This window comes from Odocoileus virginianus, chromosome 11, assembly GCF_023699985.2.
Source record: "Odocoileus virginianus isolate 20LAN1187 ecotype Illinois chromosome 11, Ovbor_1.2, whole genome shotgun sequence".
Lineage (NCBI taxonomy): Eukaryota > Metazoa > Chordata > Mammalia > Artiodactyla > Cervidae > Odocoileus > Odocoileus virginianus.
The window spans coordinates 39,170,863-39,191,538 of record NC_069684.1 but is presented as its reverse complement, the minus strand read 5'-3'; the positions used below and the strand labels follow the sequence as shown (position 1 = coordinate 39,191,538).

General features: G+C 34.6%; 1 protein-coding gene across 6 annotated transcripts in view; it reads left to right on the top strand.

Annotated features, from left to right (window-relative positions):
- SUCO (SUN domain containing ossification factor) overlaps positions 1-20,676 on the top strand; it is an 86,166-nt gene that overhangs the window by 21,968 nt on the left and 43,522 nt on the right. For 4 of the 6 annotated variants that reach the window (XR_002314812.2, XM_020899158.2, XM_020899016.2 and 1 more), the window contains exons 3-9: positions 1,507-1,617; positions 3,988-4,148; positions 10,491-10,628; positions 10,860-11,013; positions 14,857-14,980; positions 15,620-15,756; positions 16,810-16,877. Coding sequence is in view for 5 of the 6 variants with exons in the window: in XM_020899158.2 (XP_020754817.2) it covers positions 1,507-1,617; positions 3,988-4,148; positions 10,491-10,628; positions 10,860-11,013; positions 14,857-14,980; positions 15,620-15,756; positions 16,810-16,877 (893 nt within the window). In the remaining variant the exon portion in view is untranslated. The remainder of the gene's footprint in view (positions 1-1,506; positions 1,618-3,987; positions 4,149-10,490; positions 10,629-10,859; positions 11,014-14,856; positions 14,981-15,619; positions 15,757-16,809; positions 16,878-20,676) is intronic. The other 2 variants (XM_070474319.1, XM_020899087.2) reach the window with 1 other exon arrangement.

Genomic DNA, 20,676 nt, shown 5'->3' with positions numbered 1-20,676 from the left:
TTTGGAATATTGTAGTCCTACAGTAAGGAGAAAAATAGTGCCTGTTCAGAGAACTGAAAACTAGGACTCTCTTTTTAATACTTTAACTACTTAAAGTGTTTCTAAAGAAACCTGAGTCTTATAAATTAAAAACTATTAGAAATGAGAACTATAGGGAGAATCTGAAATTAATGGCTCTGTACTTTGTTTCATATAATTGGGTAGAGTGAATAGACAAGAGTCCAGAAAATCTGATGGTCTCTAAATAGTTTATTATTTTATCATTTTAAATGGTAAAAGGTGATTATTGACTTCAACTAGATTTGGCTCCCCCTCATCCCCCCTGAAAATCAATGTACTTATTTTAAATTAGAGGAATAATTTACATACACTGTAAGATATTCATCTTTGTATCCCCTTCCCATCCCCAAAGGAACCAAAATTTGCTGTTTCTTATTAAAACACTCAGACCATTTTCTTTGTGTATAGATAGCTCACAAAGTAATGTTTTAATTTTTAGTAAGATGCCATAAATTTTGCACAAGTAACTTCCCCTCTTCCCCAGCAATATCTTGTGGATACCTTTGTATGTTACCGTATTATTCTGAATAGCTACATTTTTATTCCATTATATGGATATGTTAAATTTATTTAAGCATTTTTTTAACTGACAGGCTCTCAGCTGTGTTTATACATGCATGTTTGTGCCTGCATTTGTGTGTGTATGGATGCATAAACTTTTAATTACATGCTTGGGTGTTTTCTTTTTTTGGCATGATGTTTAGAATGGATTTAAATTTCTGAGTTATACAGGATCTGTTTCAAGGATGGAGCAGTTAAAATTTTGAAGACTTGCTGAATACCTCTCCAAAAAAAGTATAATTGTATGCTTCAATGCACAATCTGTAAGACTTAAAGCTAATCTCTTCTTTGATGAGAAATAAGACTTAAATGTTCTTAAGAATGAATTTAAGCAAAGCATTAAGGAAGGGGAAATAGACATTCTTTCAGTAAACATTTGGTTACCTATTATGTTCTTTACGGGCTTAGAATATGATGGATATGAACTTTCCTTTTATGAAACTTATATGCTAGAATGTACATTTAAAGACAATATATCTGAAATTCGAACTTAACAGTATCAAAAGAGATGACACAAAAAGCTGTAAGCATATATGTTACCAGATATGTACTGATCCTTTTTTTTTTTTTTGTACTGATCTTAAACTGTGTGTCTAACATACAGTGCTGGGTGGTAGGACCAAAGTGCTTATTAAGAAATGAAATGTAGTGTATATTTGGAAGGCAGCTATGCTCATTACTATACCGCTAGTGTACACACGTAGTATACATTTGAAGTGAAGCAGTAAGGAGAGTAATGCATGAAGGTAGACAATAAGCATGGAAACAAAATTATTAAAACCACAATAAAGTGTTTTGGTTGTATAGAAAGACAGTCTTAATATTGCTTCAGGACTATTTCGTGAAGCAATTTTATCAGTTGGCCTTTTCTTTGTTGCAACATAGGATGAAAGAGGGAGACCTGTCAATGCTGAATTATCGGGAAAAGTAGCTTCAAGCTTACCTGTTCCTCCAGAAGAAAACAAATTAAAAGATGACTACATTGTGAATGTACAGGTAAGGTTTATTACTTTGATTTTTTTTTAATGATATGGCCTTTAAAACCACTTCACAACATAGAATACCTTTATTTGGTCAACATATTGTGTACTTTTTTTTCCCTTTCTTTTTGTGATACCATGCAACTGGCTTAATACTAGTCACCTGGTAGGTACTGTTTTTGAGAAAATTCAAAATTACTGATGTAATAATAATGAATGGGACCATTTTCCTTGTAGTATAGGTTTGGTTGTAAATCTTTCTTTTTAGGTTCCATTTTGACTCAGTATAATTTATCTTCTCTCAGGTTTTCAGATGTCAGGGGACATTTTTTCTGACTTAAAGTATTTATATGTAGAATACAGATTATTTTGACAGCAAAATTTTATCAGTGTGGAATATTAATAAATAATCATTAACTAATAGATTATGTTTTTTCCCCTTTTCTCTCATATTATATCCTAAATATTATTTTTCATTCTGTATACCAGATTTTATGAAATATTGAAAACTAGACCAGAGTGTAAGTTGATCAAAATGGTGCTGCACCTGGAAACCATTTAATATCAGGAATAACTGAAGAAACTGGGGATATTTGGTCTGGAAGGAAGAAGGACTAAGGAAAAACTAAATATCTTAAATATTAACAAAAATAAATTTCAGCTTAAAAGGAGGGGAAATGCTCTTAAATAAAACACAGCCAGAGTTATTTTATGATTTAATTGGGTTATCTAAGGAGATACATACATTTCATTTTAATGAATTTTGGAGGACGTTTGGAAAAAATTTGTGCATAAGAGTAAGGGAAAAGTGATCTCTGTAGCCCTTCAGTTATATGAGTATCCAAAACAGTCTTGCCATTGTTCATTTTCCTGAATTTTTATCGTGGTATCCTCTTGTTCAAATACATTGAAGTGTTTAGTGCATCTTTAGAGACCTGTGCTGTTGAGTACAGTAGCCACTGTACAGAGCTCCCTGGGCTCTTGTACATTGGAAATGTGGATAGTCCTGGTTGAGATTTGCTGTAAGTATAAGATTCACATCGATTTTGGAGACTTAGTATTAATAAAAGAGAAAAGAGAGTGTAAAGTATCATACTAATTTTTTATGTTGACTGATAATGCAATATTTGATGATAATGGTTCTTTTCTCAAAACCTCCATCGTAAAATGCAAACTATTTGTATTCCTTTGCTAATTTTTCATTCCAGTGAAAATTCTTCAAATGATCACATTTTATTTGATATTCTTATTTTATAAAGAATTTTTATTTTATATCACATTCTCTATATTCTTTTACATTTTTATTCTTTTATATTTATATTTTTATATTTTATATTTATATTCTTCTATATTTTTATTTTATATCACCTTCTTTATTTTATATTCTTCTGACTCTGCCTCTTTTCTTTCTGCTGCTGTACTGGCTTCTACTTTGCTTCAGAGTCCTAGTTTTTCTGGTTCATAGTAGTCCTTAGATTCTCTTTTCTTTGAACTGAGCATGTGTACCTCTCATTTGATACTCAGTAAGTATTGTCTACTGTGTGCTAGGTACTAGTACGTGCTAGGCTCTAAGAGCATGAAAATCAAGAAAACATAGTCCTTACTCAAGACATTTATAATGGAATTGAAGGAGAGAAATAAATAAGGGCAATTAAGGTGTTATAGATGCTGTGATTAAAGTCTATACAGATAACAGTGGAGGCATAGAAGAAGGGGAATGGCTAATTCTATATGGAGTTGGTTGGTGGGGGGAAGTACTTATAGGAGGTTTTCAAACATAAGTAGGTATTAAGTATGTTTCAGATTATGTTTTGGAAGAGTGAAACAGCATACAGGCCTTAAAAGAGCAGCCAGAATCATGTATTGCTTTGTAATGTTACTTATAGATGCCTTGTACTGTTATTTGTTGATATACATTATCTTCTAAACTGCTCAGGGACAAAAAACTATGTGGTACACTATTTTATACTATTTTAATATATACTATTATATATTAAATACTAGTATATAGTATTTTATACTAGTAAATAGTAATACTATTTAATATATACTGTTTTATATATTTATATAGGATTTCTGTGTTGCTGTAGGATACATTAAGGTAATTATAGTAAGAGAGACATTTTATAGGTCCTGATACAAAATAGGAAAGAAGAAAGACAAGCTGCTTTGTCCTGGTTTATAAAATGCCATGACAAATCTGTAGAGCCTGTACTGTAATAGGAAATATATTCCTTAGGATGGTCATGTTAGAAGAGATTTTTGTAAAAGTACTTTTTTAGTGAACATTATATTGTTACTTTTGAGACATACTTTTTATAATAGCCTGCTTCAAATAAAGAGAGAATTTGTTAATCCCAACATTAAATATAACTGACTTTTTTAGAAACAGGATACAGAGTCAAAAAAGTTAAGTTCATCTGTGACTGAGACACTCCCTACAGTTGATCTTCATGAAGATTCTTCCAGTATACTTGTGGACAGTGAACATACTGAAAATATTTCCAGTTCATCTACCTCAGAGATCACTCCAGTCTCAAAGCTTGAGTAAGTCATTACAAAGAAAGAATATCATTAGATAATGACAGAAAAATTTCTTTGATACTTAAATTTGACCTTTATGCTATATAGCAGACCTATATAATAATGCATGTGTTTTGTGTTTTTATTTTCAAATGTAATGATCTTATAGCATAATGAGTATTTATTCTTCTGTCTAACTCAGGGAAGTTGATTCTATCCCAGCCATGAATTATCTGCATAATATAGGTAAAGTGAGATTCTTGTTTAAGAAACATGGTACTTAACTGAATAATCTTTCCTATAATTATCAAAAATTCCAATGTCAAGAGTATTCATTTCCATTAACTATTACTGTGTCATTCCATTCATCGTATGTCTTTGTATCATAGCTAACTTTTTCAAGCTTGATAATAAATATTCAGAATATTTAGATATATTTGTAATATTTTGGTTTCTTTTTCTCTCTTTTTAAAAATGTTTATACCATTTTTAAAGGCTACCTTCCATTTTCAGTTATTAACAGAGTATTGGCTATATTCCCAGTGTTTATACTGTGCACTGGAGCCTGTCTTACAGCCAGTACTCGTGCCTCCCACTCCCCACCCCTGCGTTGCTCCTTCCTGCAGAAAAGGAAAGATCTACCCATTTGAATGCAGAGTTCCCAAGAAAAGTAAGGAGAGATAAGAAAGCCTTCCTTAGCAATCAATGCAAGAATTAGAGGAAAGCAATACAATGGGAAAAACAGGACATCTCTTCAAGAAAATTAGAGATACCAAGGGAACTTTTCATGCAAACATGAGCACAATAAAAGGACAGAAATGGTATGGACCTAACAGAAGCAGAAGATATTAAGAAGAGATGGCAAGAATACACAGAAGAACTATACGAAAAAAGATCTTCATGACCCAGATGATCACAATGGTGTGATCACTCACCTAGACCTAGACGTCCTGGAATGTGAAGTCAAATGGGCCTTAGGAAGCATCACTACAAACAAAGCTAGTGGATGTGATGGAATTCCAGTTGAGCTATTTCAAATCCTAAAAGATGATGCTGTGTAAGTGCTGCACTTAATATGCCAGCAAATCTGGAAAACTCAGCAGTGGCCACAGGACTGGAAAAGGTCAGTTTTCATTCCAATCCCAAAGAAAGGCAATGCCAAAGAATGTACAAACTACTGCACAATTGCACTCATCTCACACGCTAGCCAAGTAATGCTCAAAATTCTGCCAAGCCAGGCTTCAACAGTATGTGAACCGTGAACTTCCAGATGTTCAAGCTGGATTTAAAAAAGGCAGAGGAGCCAGAGATCAAATTGCCAACATCCGCTGAATCATGGAAAAAACAAGAGAGTTCCAGAAAAACATCTATTTCTGCTTTACTGACTATGCCAAAGCCTTTGACTGTGTGGATCACAACAAACGGTGGAAAGTTCTGAAAGAGATGGGAATACCAGACCTGGAATACCAGGTCAGGGAACACCTGACCTGCCTCTTGAGAAACCTGTACGCAGGTCAGGAAGCAACAGTTAGAATTGGACATGGAACAACAGACTGGTTCCAGATTGGGAAAGGAGTACGTCAAGGCTGTATATTGTCACCCTGTTTATTTAACGTATAAGCAGAGTGCATCATGCAAAATGCTGGGCTGGATGAAGCACAAGCTGGAATCAAGATTGCTGGGAGAAATATCAATAACCTCAGATATGCAGATGACACCACCCTATGGCAGAAAGTGAAGAAGAACTAAAGAGCCTCTTGATGAAAGTGAAAGAGGAGAGTGAAAAAGTTGGCTTAAAGCTCGACATCAGAAAACTAAGATCATGGCATCTGGTCACATCACTTCATGACAAATAGATGGGGAAACAGTGGCTGACTTTATTTTTTTGGGCTCCAAAGTCAGTGCAGACTGTGACTGCAGCCATGAAATTAAAAGATGCTTGCTCCTTGGAAGTAAAGCTGTGACAAACCTAGACAGCATATTAAAAAGCAGAGACATTACTTTGCCAACAAAGGTCTGTCTAGTCAAAGCTATGGTTTTTCCAGTAGTCATGTATGGATGTGAGAGTTGGACTATAAAGAAAACTGAGCATTGAAGAATTGATGCTTTTGAACTGTGGTGTTGGAGAAGACTCTTGGGAGAAGAGTCCCTTGAACTGCAAGGAGATCCAACCAGTCCATCCTAAAGGAGATCAGTCCTGAATATTCATTGGAAGGACTGATGCTGAAGCTGCAACTCCAATTCTTTGGCCACCTGATGCAAAGAACCAACTCTTGGAAAGACCCTGATGCTGGGAAAGATTGAAGGCAGGAGGAGCAAGGGATGGCAGAGGATGAGATGGTTGGATGGCATCACTGACTCAATGGATATCAGTTTGAGTAGCCTCTGGGAGTTGGTGATGAGGGATAGGGAGGCCTGGAGTGCTGCAGTATGTGAGGTTGCAAAGAGTTGGACACAATTGAGCTTAAATTGAACCCTCCCCATTTGTAGCCACTAGTTTGGTCTCTATATCTGTGCGTCTGCTTTTTTTGGTTAACATTCACTAATTTGTTCTATTTTTTAGATTCCACATATAAGCTGTCTCATACAGTATATATCTTTCTTTGACTTATTTCACTTTTAGCATAATGCCCTCCAAGTCCATCCATGTTGCTGCAAATGGCAAGATTTCATTCTTTTTTTTTTTTTGCTAGGTAGTATTCCATTGCCTGTGTGGATATGTATATGACAGCTTCTTTATCCTTTCATCTGTTGGTGAACACTTAGGTTGTTTCTGTGAGTTGGGAATTGTAAATAATGTTGCTGTGAACATTGAGTACATGTATCTTTTCAAATTAGTGTTCTGTTTTTTTCGAGTACATACTCCCAAGTGAAATTGCTGGGTCATAATTTTAGTTTTTTGAGAAACCTCCATACTGTTTTCCACAGTGGATGCACCTCCTTACATTCCCACCAGTAGTGTGCTTGGGTTCTCTTTTCTCCATATCCTTGCTGACATTTGTTACTTACTACTTTTTTTTTTTTAATTTATTTAGTTTTGGCTGTGCTGGATCTTCATTGCTGTGCATGGGCTTTCTCTCAGTTGCGATGAGTGGGGATTATTCTCTAGCTGCAGTGCATAGGCTTAGGTGCCCCACAGCATAGGGAATATTAGTTCCTGGGTCAGGGATTGAACCCAGGTCCCTCCATTAGGAGGTGGATTCTTAATCACTGTACCACCAGGGAAATCCCAGTAAACTTTTTTTTTTCCCATTATTTTTATTAGTTGGAGGCTAATTACTTTACAATATTGTAGTGATTTTTGCCATACATTGACATGAATCAGTCATGGATTTACATGTGTTCCCCATCCCAATCCCGCCTCCCTCTCCATCCCATCCCTCTGGGTCTTCCCAGTGCACCAGCCCTGAGCACTTGTCTCATGCATCCAACCTGGGCTGGTGATCTGTTTCACTCTTGATAGTATACTTGTTTCAGTGCTATTCTCTCAGAACATCCCACCCTCGCCTTCTCCAACAGAGTCTAAAAGTCTGTTGTGTACATCTGTGTCTCTTTTTCTGTTTTGCACATAGGGTTATCATTACCATCTTTTTAAATTCCATATATATGCGTTAGTATACTGTATTGGTGTTTATCTTTCTGGCTTACTTCACTCTGTATAATGGGCTCCAGTTTCATCCCTCTCATTAGAACTGATTCAAATGAATTCTTTTTAATGGTTGAGGATTAATCTCAAAAATATACAAGCTACCCCTGCAGCTCCATTCCAGAAAAATAAATGACCCAATCAAAAAATGGGCCAAAGATCTAAACAGACATTTCTCCAAAGAAGACATACACATGGCTAACAAACACATGAAAAGATGCTCAACATCACTCATTATCAGAGAAATGCAAATGAAAACCTCAGTGAGGTACCATTACACGCCAGTCAGAATGGCTGCTATCCAAAAGTCTACAAGCAATAAATGCTGGAGAGGGTGTGGAGAAGAGGGAACCCTCCTACACTGTTGGTGGGAATGCAAACTAGTACAGCCACTATGGAGAACAGTGTGGAGATTCATTAAAAAACTGGAAATAGAACTGCCATATGACCCAGCAATCCTACTCCTGGGCATACACACCAAGGAAACCAGAACTGAAAGAGACACGTGCACCCCAATGTTCATCGCAGCACTGTTTATAATAGCCAGGACATGGAAGCAACCTAGATGCCCATCAGCAGATGAATGGATAAGGAAGCTGTGGTACATACACACCATGGAATATTACTCAGCCATTAAAAAGAATTTTCTTTTCAGACTTGCTGGATGATCTTGATATTTCTGACTCTTAGTTTTCTCTTTGTGGAAAGGGGATCATTATCTTCTCCGTTAATGAGTAGGATGATAGCTCTTTAAAGGATGTTAAGCTCAGTTAAGGGATTAAGAATCTTCAGTCTTTGCTTCTGGTTAAACAAACCATAGAGCTCGTGTCTTTCCGTATTGTGAGGTTTACCTTTTTCTTTAGACCGGTAGCTTTCTTCTTTTGTACTTTTATAAAGTAACAGATGCCTTTGAGAACCCAATAAAAACTTGGATTTTAGTCCTAGAAATTTGCATAAATCACAGCCCCAAATATGCATTAACAGGGAGGGTTTTTGAACGGTCTTGAAGACCGTCGGTAGACCTCAGGGGTGTGTGAACCCCTGAGTTAAGAACTGGTTTAGAGAGGTACAAGGCTTTGGGGCAGAACTTTGGTTTGAATCTGGCTCCAGTATTTACCACTGTTAGCTTGAACTGAAGTAAACTAAGCACTTTGAATCTCAGCTTTTTTACTAGATAGAGTGGGGCTGGTACTAACTTGCAAGGTTGTGGAGATTAAATGGAAGAAGCTTCAAAGGTCGGCACATAGTAGGCACTGGATAAGTTACAGCTGAAAAGGAATTACAATGTAAAATCTGAAATGAAATTTAAATATCTATAGTATAAGATGGCCACCATGCATATTTTGTTTAGGCTTCTAACAAACCAAGTTGATTTGAGGGTGTAGAGAAAAGGGAACCCTCTTACACTGTTGGTGGGAATGCAAACTAGTACAGCCACTATGAGAACAGTGTGGAGATTCCTTAAAAAACTGGAAATAGAACTGCCATATGACCCAGCAGTCCCACTCCAGGGCATACACACCGAGGAAACCAGATCTGAAAGAGACACGTGTACCCCAGTGTTCATTGCAGCACTGTTTATAATAGCCAGGACATGGAAGCAACCTAGATGCCCATCAGCAGACGAATGGATAAGGAAGCTCTGGTACATATACACTATGGAATGTTACTCAGCCTGTAATCTTTTTTATGATAGCCATCTGATAGATATCTCTTTGTGGTCTTGATTTTCTTTTTCCCTAGTGATTAATGATGTTGAAAGTTTCCTTAATTTAGAAAGTTTCTTGTACTTCTAGCTTCAGCAAGATTACAAAGAACAAAACCCCATTTTTAAAATAGTATATTAAACATATCCTTTGTCAAATGAGTTAGCTTATATAAAACTTGTAGGACAGTATCTGGCATAGAGTAAGAATATATGCGTCAGTGAATATAATTTTTATCATCACTGCTATTTTTCTGCCACAGGCACTTTTTAGATACATATTCTTTTCTAGAATGTGAAGGACTGGGTTGAAGGAGTTGTACACAAATATGGCACAGTTATCATTTAGGAGTTTGCGCTAGTAAGGGATGAGGGAACAGAAGACATGCTTAGAAATAATGATAGTTTAAAAAATTTTTAAATATCTAGTATTTAAAACTTAGTGTTTAAATACTTAGTATTTAAGCCTAGATACTGTATATCTGAACAGTACATCTTATTTTCTCATTATATTGAACATGATTGTCTAGTGAAAAGAAAGGTAGGGGAAAATACTAAGGTATATATATTTTAAATGAAATTATAAAAGTGCTTTAAGAACTTTAGTGAAGCATTTTGAGATAATAGATGATTTCTGGATACTGTAGGCAATAACTCTAATATTGGTAGGATGTACTAATAGAAGTGAAACATGAGAGAAGATGCATTTAGAATAAATGATTTAAAAATCTTATTTTTGACAAAATCAAATATTAACCTATAATATTTTGTTTTAAATTTTGGTAATTAGCTATTTAGAGGCCAGGCAAGGGCACCAGCAGATCAACAGTCCACAGTTCACATGTTTTAAATCTTTATACAACTTACAATATGTGAATTCTTGAAAACCCTCTGTAGAACTATAAAGCATTTTTTCCTGGCTTGGATTTGTTTTGGAAATCACTAATATCACTTTTAACTTACACTGCATTATGTCCATTAAATTGTCAGATTGTCTTTTTTGTTTGTATTTTAGTGAAATAGAAGACTCTGGTACTATCCCTATAGCCAAGCCAGGGGAAACTGAGCAGTCTGAAACGGATTGTGATGTTGGTGAGGCCCTTGATGCAAATGCTCCAGTTGACCAGCCTTCCTTTGTCAGTCCACCTGAAAGGTGAGTGTGAGCTGTTATTTGCGCTTTATATGATTCTATAATAAATGGCAGTGTCACCTTTGAGTAGACTTTGGTGCATACTTAATTCAGCTCTATGATTAAGAGAAAACTTCTTTGTGCTCCTTTCTTGGTTTACTTTGTATTCATGTACACTTTTTATAGTTCGGATTTGTGTATACTTGTTATTCAGCTGAAATTTATTGATTTAATATGCCTTTTGATTTCAAATAGCCTTGTCGGCCAACATATAGAAAATGTGTCATCTTCACATGGCAAAGGAAAGATAACAAAATCAGAATTTGAATCAAAAGTTTCATCAAGTGATCAGGGTGGTAGTGATCCAAAATCTGCATTGAATGCTTCTTCAGATAATTTAAAAAATGAGGTAGGTAAATAACATGCACTATCTCCTACTTTGTTACACAGTGCATTTTCGTTTTTAACTAATCTTGTAATTTGTTAATCATATTTGCCATAAAGTTAGGGGATCAGTAGTTAGTGATGAATGTGGAACTGAGGTGAAGTGTGCTCCCAGAGAGCAAGTGGTTACTTCATGAAACTACTGCCAATGTAATGTTCGTACATAAAGTTGTCCCAAATATGAACTCTCTTTGGTTATATTTAATTATAAATGGTTTTCTGCCACCATAGACTGTTTGGTACCAGAAGCATAAAGCCCTTTTTAAGCAATTTTTAAAGAGAACATTATAGAAGTTATGATTGTTTTAAGTATCTTCAGATTATAACTCAGTAATACAGGGTTAAATTTAGGCTCTCCAACTAGAATTATTTTAAAGGGACATTTTACCCTTTGTTATTTGTGTGCAAAATACAACTAGACCAGCTTATTTTAATGAATATGATTCTTAAAGGCAAGGCTCATCCCTGTATAATAGTTTTATTTTCTTTTCTCCTTTTGACTTTTACTTTGACTTCATGTAGAGGCCAGTACACAGGCCAGTCCAGAATTTCCTGAAAGAATGTTGGCAGAGAAGTGTATTCCCTTCATCTAAGAAATAACTAAATAAAAGAGAGAAAGGCCATTCTATGAACTTAACAAAAACAAAATGTGGAATTGGAGTTCAAAGTACCGAGTGCCGCGTCTGTATTTGTTTGTTTCTCATTGAACTTTTCTGTTCTCCACCTTTTCTTTTGCATATTTTCTGTGATTCTGCATTCATCACTAACTTAACTTCACTCTGGAGACCTCACCATCATTGGGCTAGCTGTGTCTATAATGCTTCTTATAAATGTAGGAGGTCAACATTTCATAGTCCGAGATCTTGTAGGAACAATTTCCCAGTGAAACCAAGTCAAGTGTGTGTTACAGTTCAGTTGTCAAATACCGCAGGCATAAATAAAATTAGACAAACATTACAAAAATGTCTTCTTCAAGCTATTCAAGTATCAAATGTAGAATTCAAGCATGGCAGCTAGTTTTGTCCAAGATTTGCTTGTTTGGCTTGACCATTCACAGCAGTGTCTTACAGATCCTTGAGATAACAGGGATAAGCTCTCCCACTCACACAGACTTAAACGGGCAGAACTATTCTGAACTGGATAGTGTATAGAACTATTGGACACTTTATGATATGCTCATTCTCTGACAGTTTTTCTGGAGTATTAAATAATTTAGGAAATAATTAACTAAAAGGATTCCATTCCTTTGCTTGTTATAATGCTTTGCAAAGTAGTTTTATTGTGTTGTTTAGTTTTTGTATTTGTTGCTCAGAGGTGAGAGTGATTGCTCTGTCTGGCCCTCAAAGAGTATGTGTGTATTCTTACTTTTTATTGTATTTCTTTTAGTATTTGGGCTTTACTCTCAAGCATCTCAACTAGATTAATTTTTATAAATATTTGTTTATTTTCTCACTTAAACTAAATTTTTACTATTTAATTTTTAAATTAGTATAATGCTGGTTTTTTGGTTTTATTTTCTGTGTATTGTTTATTAAATAGCTACATACTTTGATAAGGTTGTGTGTTCTGCAAAACACTCCCCACATGGAGGTTGTAGAGGAACCAATTTGCTAGTTTGTCTTCCTAAAGAGAGATTATAGAAATGTGTGTTGATGTATTATACTAATATACAAATTAGCTTTAGTACTCAAAAATGTACCCTAATATGAGATTTGTGCCATTAACTGAAGTGAGTGAGTGTTAATCTCTCAGTTGTGTCTGACTCTTTGTGACCCCATGGACTCGAGCCCACCAGGACAGAGCTCCTCTGTCCATGGAATTCTCCGGGCAAGAAGACTGGAGTGGGTTGCCATTTCCATCTCCAAGATTTACGGTCTAAATAGATTTTGTATACTTCTCAGGCATTATTAATAAATGCATTATGTATTGTATTAGGAAGACAGAAATAATGTTAAAATGGAATCAATATCCTTGCATACATTCTTCCAATTAAGGTTAAAATGACAGATTGAATTGTATGCCCTCTCCAGTTACATTTCTTCTGTCTGCTTCAAATATAACCACTATCTTGAATTTGTTTTTTTTTTTATATTTTAGAGCATGTTTTTAAACTTTTTTTCAAATATTCATTGCTATAAACAATACATACTATCACTTGGCATATTTTGAAACATAAAATGATATCATTCTTAAATATCATTTTACTCAACATTGTTTTTGAGTTTTGTTTATTCTTTGTTTTCACTGTTATATTTGATTCTACCACAATTTACCTGTTCTTCAATTCATAGATATTTAGGTTATTTCTAATTTTTTGACATTATGAATAGTGCTGTAATAAGTATTCTTATGCATATTTTCTTAGGCACATATATATGTTTTCATTGATATTTATACATAGGAATTAAATTACTGGGTCATAGAGTATGCATATCTTTAATATTGCTAAATGTCATACTCACTTTAGCAGTCTCATAGATGTCCCATGGCTCAACAGGCTATCACATTTTAACCTCCATCAGATTGGCATAATTTATTATCTTTAGTTTTCATTTGCATTCCCTGATTTTACTGAGAGTGAGCATTATTTTCTGTTTACTCAATTTGCTGTTCCTCTTCCACTTTTCCCCATTATTGATTTGTAGGTAGTATTTATGGTTAGTAATAATCCGTTGTTGTCTGAATGTGTTTCATATATTTCTGTCTGTGGCTTATTGAACTGTATGGTTTATGGTCTTTTGATATATTTAATTTTCAAATTTTAAGCTAGCCAGATGTATCAGCCTTTTTAAAAAATGATTTCCTTCATCTTGCTGAATCCTGGTATAGCCTGAATCATGAAGATATCTTTTCTATACTTTCTTTAAAGCTTTGCTTTTCACATTTAAGTTTTTACAGCCACCTTAAAATTTTATATAAATGATACTTTTATTTTTAAATTTTTTATTGAAATCTTCTCTGGTGGCTCAGCGGTAAAGAACCCACGTGCTTAAGCAGGAGCTGCATGTTCAATCCCTGGGTCCGGAAGATGCCTTGGAGAGGGAACTGGCAACCTGTTCCAGTATTCTTGCCTGGGAAATCCCATAGACAGAAGAGCCTGGCGGATACAGTCCAGGGGGTTGCAAAGAGTTGGATACCATTTAGTAACTAAATAACAGCAACAATAGCTGATTGATAGTGTTGTATGAGAGTCAAACACTACTGAAGTGACTGAGCACGTTGTGTTACTTTCTTTTGTATAGAAAAGTGAATCAGTTGTATATATACGTATATCAACTTTTTCTTTAGATTTTTTTCCCATATAGGTTATTACAGTGTTCCATGTGCTATACTGTAGGTCTTTATTAAGGATTTAGTAGAAACAGTATGCATGCATACATGCATGCTTAGTTGCTCAGTACTACATCTAAAATTAGCTTGCTTTAATATATATTTTATTTTAATATAGATTTTAAGATGAATGCATGGCAATTATAGTATCTGTACAGTTTTTGTATCGGTAATTGTTGGCCTATGAAATTATATAGAGTTTTTTACAACCCATGCCAATATTGCTAACATATGGAGGGATTCATCCTGTGGTACTCAGGTAGAAGGTTTTAATTCTTCAAAGAGAAACTCAGCTTTTAAGTTAAACCAAAACTTTCCTTTGTATGTTTTTGTTTTTTCCAAAATACCATCATTAATTATAAAATTGGGCTTCTAGTTTAATTTGACAGAAACATTTCTATTTACTAGTATAATTTATTCTATTTTCTCTGTATTCTTTGAAATCTGAAATCTTATTTATTTTTGACATTTCTTTCAGAGTTCTGATTTTACAAAACCAGGAGAAATTGACCCTACACCTGTTACAAATTCCAAAGACCCAGAAGATATACCAACATTTGATGAATGGAAGAAGAAAGTTATGGAAGTAGAAAAAGAAAAAAGTAAGAAAGCACTATAATGTAATTTTTTTTAAGGGATTGGTTTAAATATGCAGTTTCTCTTTTTAATTGGTAAAATAAAGTAAAACTTCTGAAAACTTTATAATGTAAAACTTACCAATATGCTTTTGGTTATCCACATGGAATTTATCTGTGTCTGTGTCTTGCTAATCTTGATTAAAATCCACTATTGTAAATTATTAAACAAGGCTAAAATAAGATAAAGTCATCTCAGTTTGTAAGAGGAAAGTTGAAGCCTGGAAAGTTCTCAGTCATAAAGCTTTAAACTGTAACCAGAATTGGACTAAAGTATTACACTTTTCTCTTTGTCGTTAAAAATCAGAGTTAAAAATTATTGTTGGGGTTAGTGATGGATAAACTTCTATCCTTAATACAATAAAATGTATATGCAAAAGTTTCGATTCTCATAGTAAACTTCCATTTTGTGAATTATACTAAGCATAAGTCAAGTAATGTGGATTTTTTAGTTAATTTACTAAGGATAAAAGCTATTTCATATGGGTTTTAAAAATATTCTCTTTAGTATTAAAACCTGGACTCTAGATGGTAGCCTGTTGTCTTGAGATTGTTCGCTGTGGGTATTTTCAATCATAATCATCATATATATATGTTCATAATAAGGTTTGTCTGCAGGTCAGTCAATGCATCCATCTTCTAATGGAGGTCTACATGCCACAAAAAAGGTCCAGAAAAATCGAAATAATTATGCTTCAGTTGAATGTGGTGCCAAAATTTTGGCAGCTAACCCAGAAGCCAAGGTACTTAAGTGTAAAATTCTTCTATATATATAGGAAGCTAGAGATTTTATTAAATATAAGCAGTGGTTTCCTGGAAAGTATATTTTAACATGAGCTATTTTCCTAATCCACTAGTAAGTGCAAGATTATGCTTTTAAAGACATAATTTCTTGCATGAATTCTTAGTGTATTGGTTGATGCATTGCACCATATTTTTTTTTTTTTAAGAGTAGTTATAGGTTCCCAGCAAAATTGAGAGGAAGGCCTGGAGATCTGCCATATACCCGCTATCCCCACATGTGTTGGTCTCTTCCATTACCAACATCTCCCACCAGAGTGGTACATTTGTTATAGTTGATGAATTTATATTGACAGATTGTTATCCCCTGAAATCCATAGTTTACGTTAGAGTTCACTTTTATACATTCTGTGGGTTTAGGTAAATGTATAATGACATGTATTTGTCATTATAGTATCATATAGAGTATTTTTACTGTCCTAAAAATCCTCTGTGCTCTACCTGTTCACTTCTTCCTTCCCCCAACTTTTGACAGCCACTTATCTTTTCACTATCTCCCTAGTTTTATCTTTTCCAGAAAATCATATAGTTGAAATACCATATGTAGCTTTTTCAGACTGACTTCTTTCACTTATTAATATGCATTTAAGTTTCATCCGTGTCTTTCCATGACTTGATAGCTCCTTTCTTTTTAGTATTGAATAATACTCCATTGTCTGGATGTGCCATAGTTTATCCATTCACCTACTGAAGGGCATACACTTGGTTTTTAAACTTTTAAAACCTGTGTTTTAAAAGGAAATAGCTAATAGAAAAAATCATTTTTCTTCTATAGCAACAGACATTTAATTTTAGGTGTGTTTTATTACAAGCCTTAATTAGCACAGTATAGACAAAACTTGTAAATTTTAGCTGCTTTTATGCTTTCTTCCCAGGTGTTTCAGTCTCTTAGGTATATTTTAAGATTTAAAAATACAGAAAACCTAGAAAACTTGAGAGTTGAAATAAATATTTTTCTTTAAGTAATTTATTCCCTTCCCCCTTTTTAAAAATAGAGCACATCTGCTATTCTTATAGAAAATATGGATCTTTATATGTTGAATCCTTGCAGCACTAAAATTTGGTAAGTAATATAAAATTTAATAAAATATACTTTATATATATATATATATAATATTAACCTTTTATGTTAGGGTTAGATTTATTTGTTCATATAGTCACTTAATAAGCACTTACAATTTGTTCATATGTCACTTAATAAGCATTTATGATTGGTGCTGGTACTATACTTTCCTTAGGTTCTGGGGTATAAAACTGAAGACAAAATGTCTTTCCTTTTAGGGATGTCACACAAAATTGACAGATCTAGTTCAACAATTATCAAATAGTATGAAAAGTATGACTGAAAAGATACTATAGAAACAGACTATAACTGCAGAAGAGAATGAGCTTGCTATAAGAGGTGATTTATGAGCTGAATCTTGAAGAATTAATTCCTTGAATTCATAAGTAAGTCACAGATAAGGGAGACAGAGGTATTCAGGAATTGTAAGAAGGGACCAGCACTAGTAGGAGCGAATGTCTTCTGGGCAGCTGTAAGTAGGAGCAAACTAAAGAAGCTGTTTTAGTGATTACAAGAATAGAGGTACAACTGTAGTAGTCATGAAAGATGAGCCAAGAGACTCAGTTGAGCAGTAATTAGGCCATTCATGCTATGTATACACAGCTTAAAAGTTTCTGAGGTTTATCTTAAAGACCATGGAGGGTAGTGTTTGTTTTAAGTAAGGAAATGACATGACCTCACTGGCATTTTGGGAAGGCTTATCCTCAAAAGATGGCCTACAGCATAGTGTAGTTGGAAGCAGTGAAACCAGTTAGGAACCTGCTGTCATAGCTCATGTGGAAAATAAGGGCTTTAATTAAGGCATGGCAATTTGGATAAAGAAGAGAGAGGAAAATCTGAAAAATGTTTATAGCAGTTAAAATTGACAGCTTTTGCTTAGAAGTTGGATGTGAAGAAGACAGAGGCATCTGATAAATCTCCCTGGATTTTGGCTTCATTGCTTCAACCTAATTCTTGCATTAACTAAGAATATAGACAAAGAAACTTATGGGGGATATATGGGGGAAATAGTGTTTAATATGCCAACAGTTTTATTAGATTGATTTCGTTGATCAAAAGCAGCTATTTTAAAAAAGAATTGAGGTAAATCACCACCATTTTACTGATTGATTAATGATGTGGTGGAGTCACTCAGTCCTGTCTGACTCTGCGACCCCGTGGACTGTAGCCCGCCAGGCTCCTCTGTCCGTGGGATTTCCCAGGCAAGAATGCTGGAGTGGGTTGCCAGTTCCTTCTCCAGGGGATCTTCCCGATCCAGAGATTGAACCTGCATCTCCTGCTTTGCTGGTGGATTCTTTACCACAGCCTCCTGGGAAGCCTGTTTTCCTTTTTAGATAATTGTTTATTCACACTTTTCCCTCTGATTTACAATAATACATTTATCATAAAGTTCTCTTATATATTGGAATTTGTTTCTGTACTCTTGTCCTGTTCCTTTGGTTAGTTTATCATTACCTGCAGAAACATCACACTCTTTAGCATTATAAATCTTAATACCTGGTAGGGCAAGTTTTTGTACCATATTCTTCAGGACTGACATGGCTGTTCTGCCGCTGCTTTCTTTTCTTTTCTTTTTTTCTGTTAAATCTTTAGACTTATTCTATTGAGTTCCCCAAGTATCCCTTTGGATTTTGTTTGGGATTGTATTGTATCTTTTGCTGACTTTTAGAGATTGAGTTTACCTATCCTATATAGGGCATATCTTTAAGTTGTTTTTAATGTCTTTCAGTTATTTTGTTTTTTCTTTTTAACTTTTCCATGAAAGTATTTCATGAAATACTTTCATGAAAGTATTGTGTATCTTTTGTTAAATTCATTTGTGGGTATCAGCAGGAAACTAACACAACATTGTAAGGCAACTATACTCCAGTAAAAATTAATAAAAAATTCATTGGTTGTTAAGTTTTTTGTTATGATTCTAAATATCTTTAAAAAATGATGTTGTGTTGTGTTTAGATATCCAGTTTTTTTTTTAATGTATGAGTCTTAGATCCAGCTACTTATTTTATAGTCTCTTATTTTAATAGTTTATATGTAGAATCTTTGAGGATTTCTGCATAGAAAATTTTAGCTTCCCTACATATTTTTCTCCTTTTTAAAATTTTCTTATCCTTTTATTGTATTTTACTTTCTTTTTGTCATCACATGCTGGCTAGATCATTGAGAAAATTGTGTGTAGTGATAGTAGACTACTATCTAGTAGTAGAATAAGTTTCATCTTATTCCTTATTTGGAAGGCAGTGCATCTCACCTAATACTTATAAGATATGTGTTTTGCATTTTTTTTTTTTTTTTACTGAAGTGTAGGTCATGCTAGTGGTAAACAACCCATCTGTGAGTGCAGGAGATGTAGAGATTCGGGTTCAATCCCTAGGTTGGGAAGATCCCCTGGAGGAGGGCATGGCAATCCACTCCAGTGTTCTTGCCTAGAGAATCCCATGGACAGAGGAGCCTGACAGGCTACAGCCCATAGGGTCACAAAGAGTCAGACAAGACTGAATCGACTTAAAAGTACGTAGTTGATTTACAAAATTGTATTCGTTTCAGGTGTACAAAATAGTGCTTCCAGTATTTTTCTTGATTATATTCCATTTAAAGTTATTACAAAATAATGAGTATATTTTCCCATGCTGTACAATGTGTCTTTGTTGCTTATTTAGTCTGTGTGTAGTATTTTCTGTCTCTTAATTCCGTACCCCTATCTTGTCCCTCCCCTTCCCTCTCCCTCCTGTTAGCCGTGACTTTGTTTTATTTTCTTCTTGCCGTCTTTGTCGTGGATGGATCGACCCTGAGTTCGTGGGGTCCTGGACTCTCTGTCCTGAGGCGCTGATCTGTGTGTCTGCTTCTGTATCTACCGTGCTGTTGTGTTACTGTAGGTTTGTTGTATAATCTGCAGTTAGGGAGCATGATATCTCAAGCTTCTTTTTTCTCGGGATATTCTACATTTGAATCTCAACTGTAAAGCCTTCCATGCCTCAGGGAAGATGTTAATTTTAAATTAAATATGTGATTTCAAAAATAGGACATTCATGTGGCTTAACTCAAAAAGGTGTTTGAAAGAGGTAGAGGAGCTACACTACACTTCCTGTCTGTCATCTGTCTTCCTATTCAGTGTTAAATTTTTAGATACCTTTTTATTTTCTTTATGCAAAAACATAAAGATTTTATTTATCTCTCAGTTTTCACAGCAGCATATTATACATAATATTTATCACTTTGAATTAAGTTTTAACCTAAAATTTTCTGGTCATGTTTCTATTTCATTCATACATAAAACTTTTTCTTTCTTTTTTTTTTTTAATAACTTCATGAAAATCCATTATATGATTGTACCAATTTAGTCTTACGTTGATAGTATTTGGGTTGTTTATAGGAATCTTTTGCCAGAACAGATTATAAGTAAGGTTGTGCATGCATTGTTTTATACTTGTGTGAATAGATGGGAAGGTTTAAAAACCATATTTAAAAGAGGTAATTTTGAGGCTGTATGCCTGTTAAGTTGCTTTAGTCGTCTCCAACTCTTTGCAACCCCATGGACTGTATAGTCCACCAGGCTCCTCTGTCCATGGAATTCTCCAGGGGAGAATACTGGAGTGGGTTGTCATGCCCTCCTCCAGGGGATCTTCCTGACCCAGGGATCAAACCTTTGTCTCTTAAGTCTCCTTCATTGGTAGGTGGGTTCTTTACCACTAGCGCCACCTGGGAAGCCCATACATGAAACTGTGTAGTTTTTCTATTTCTTCTTAACTTAGTTTTAGTAAATTAGTTTGGTTAATTACATTTTTCTAGACATTTGTCT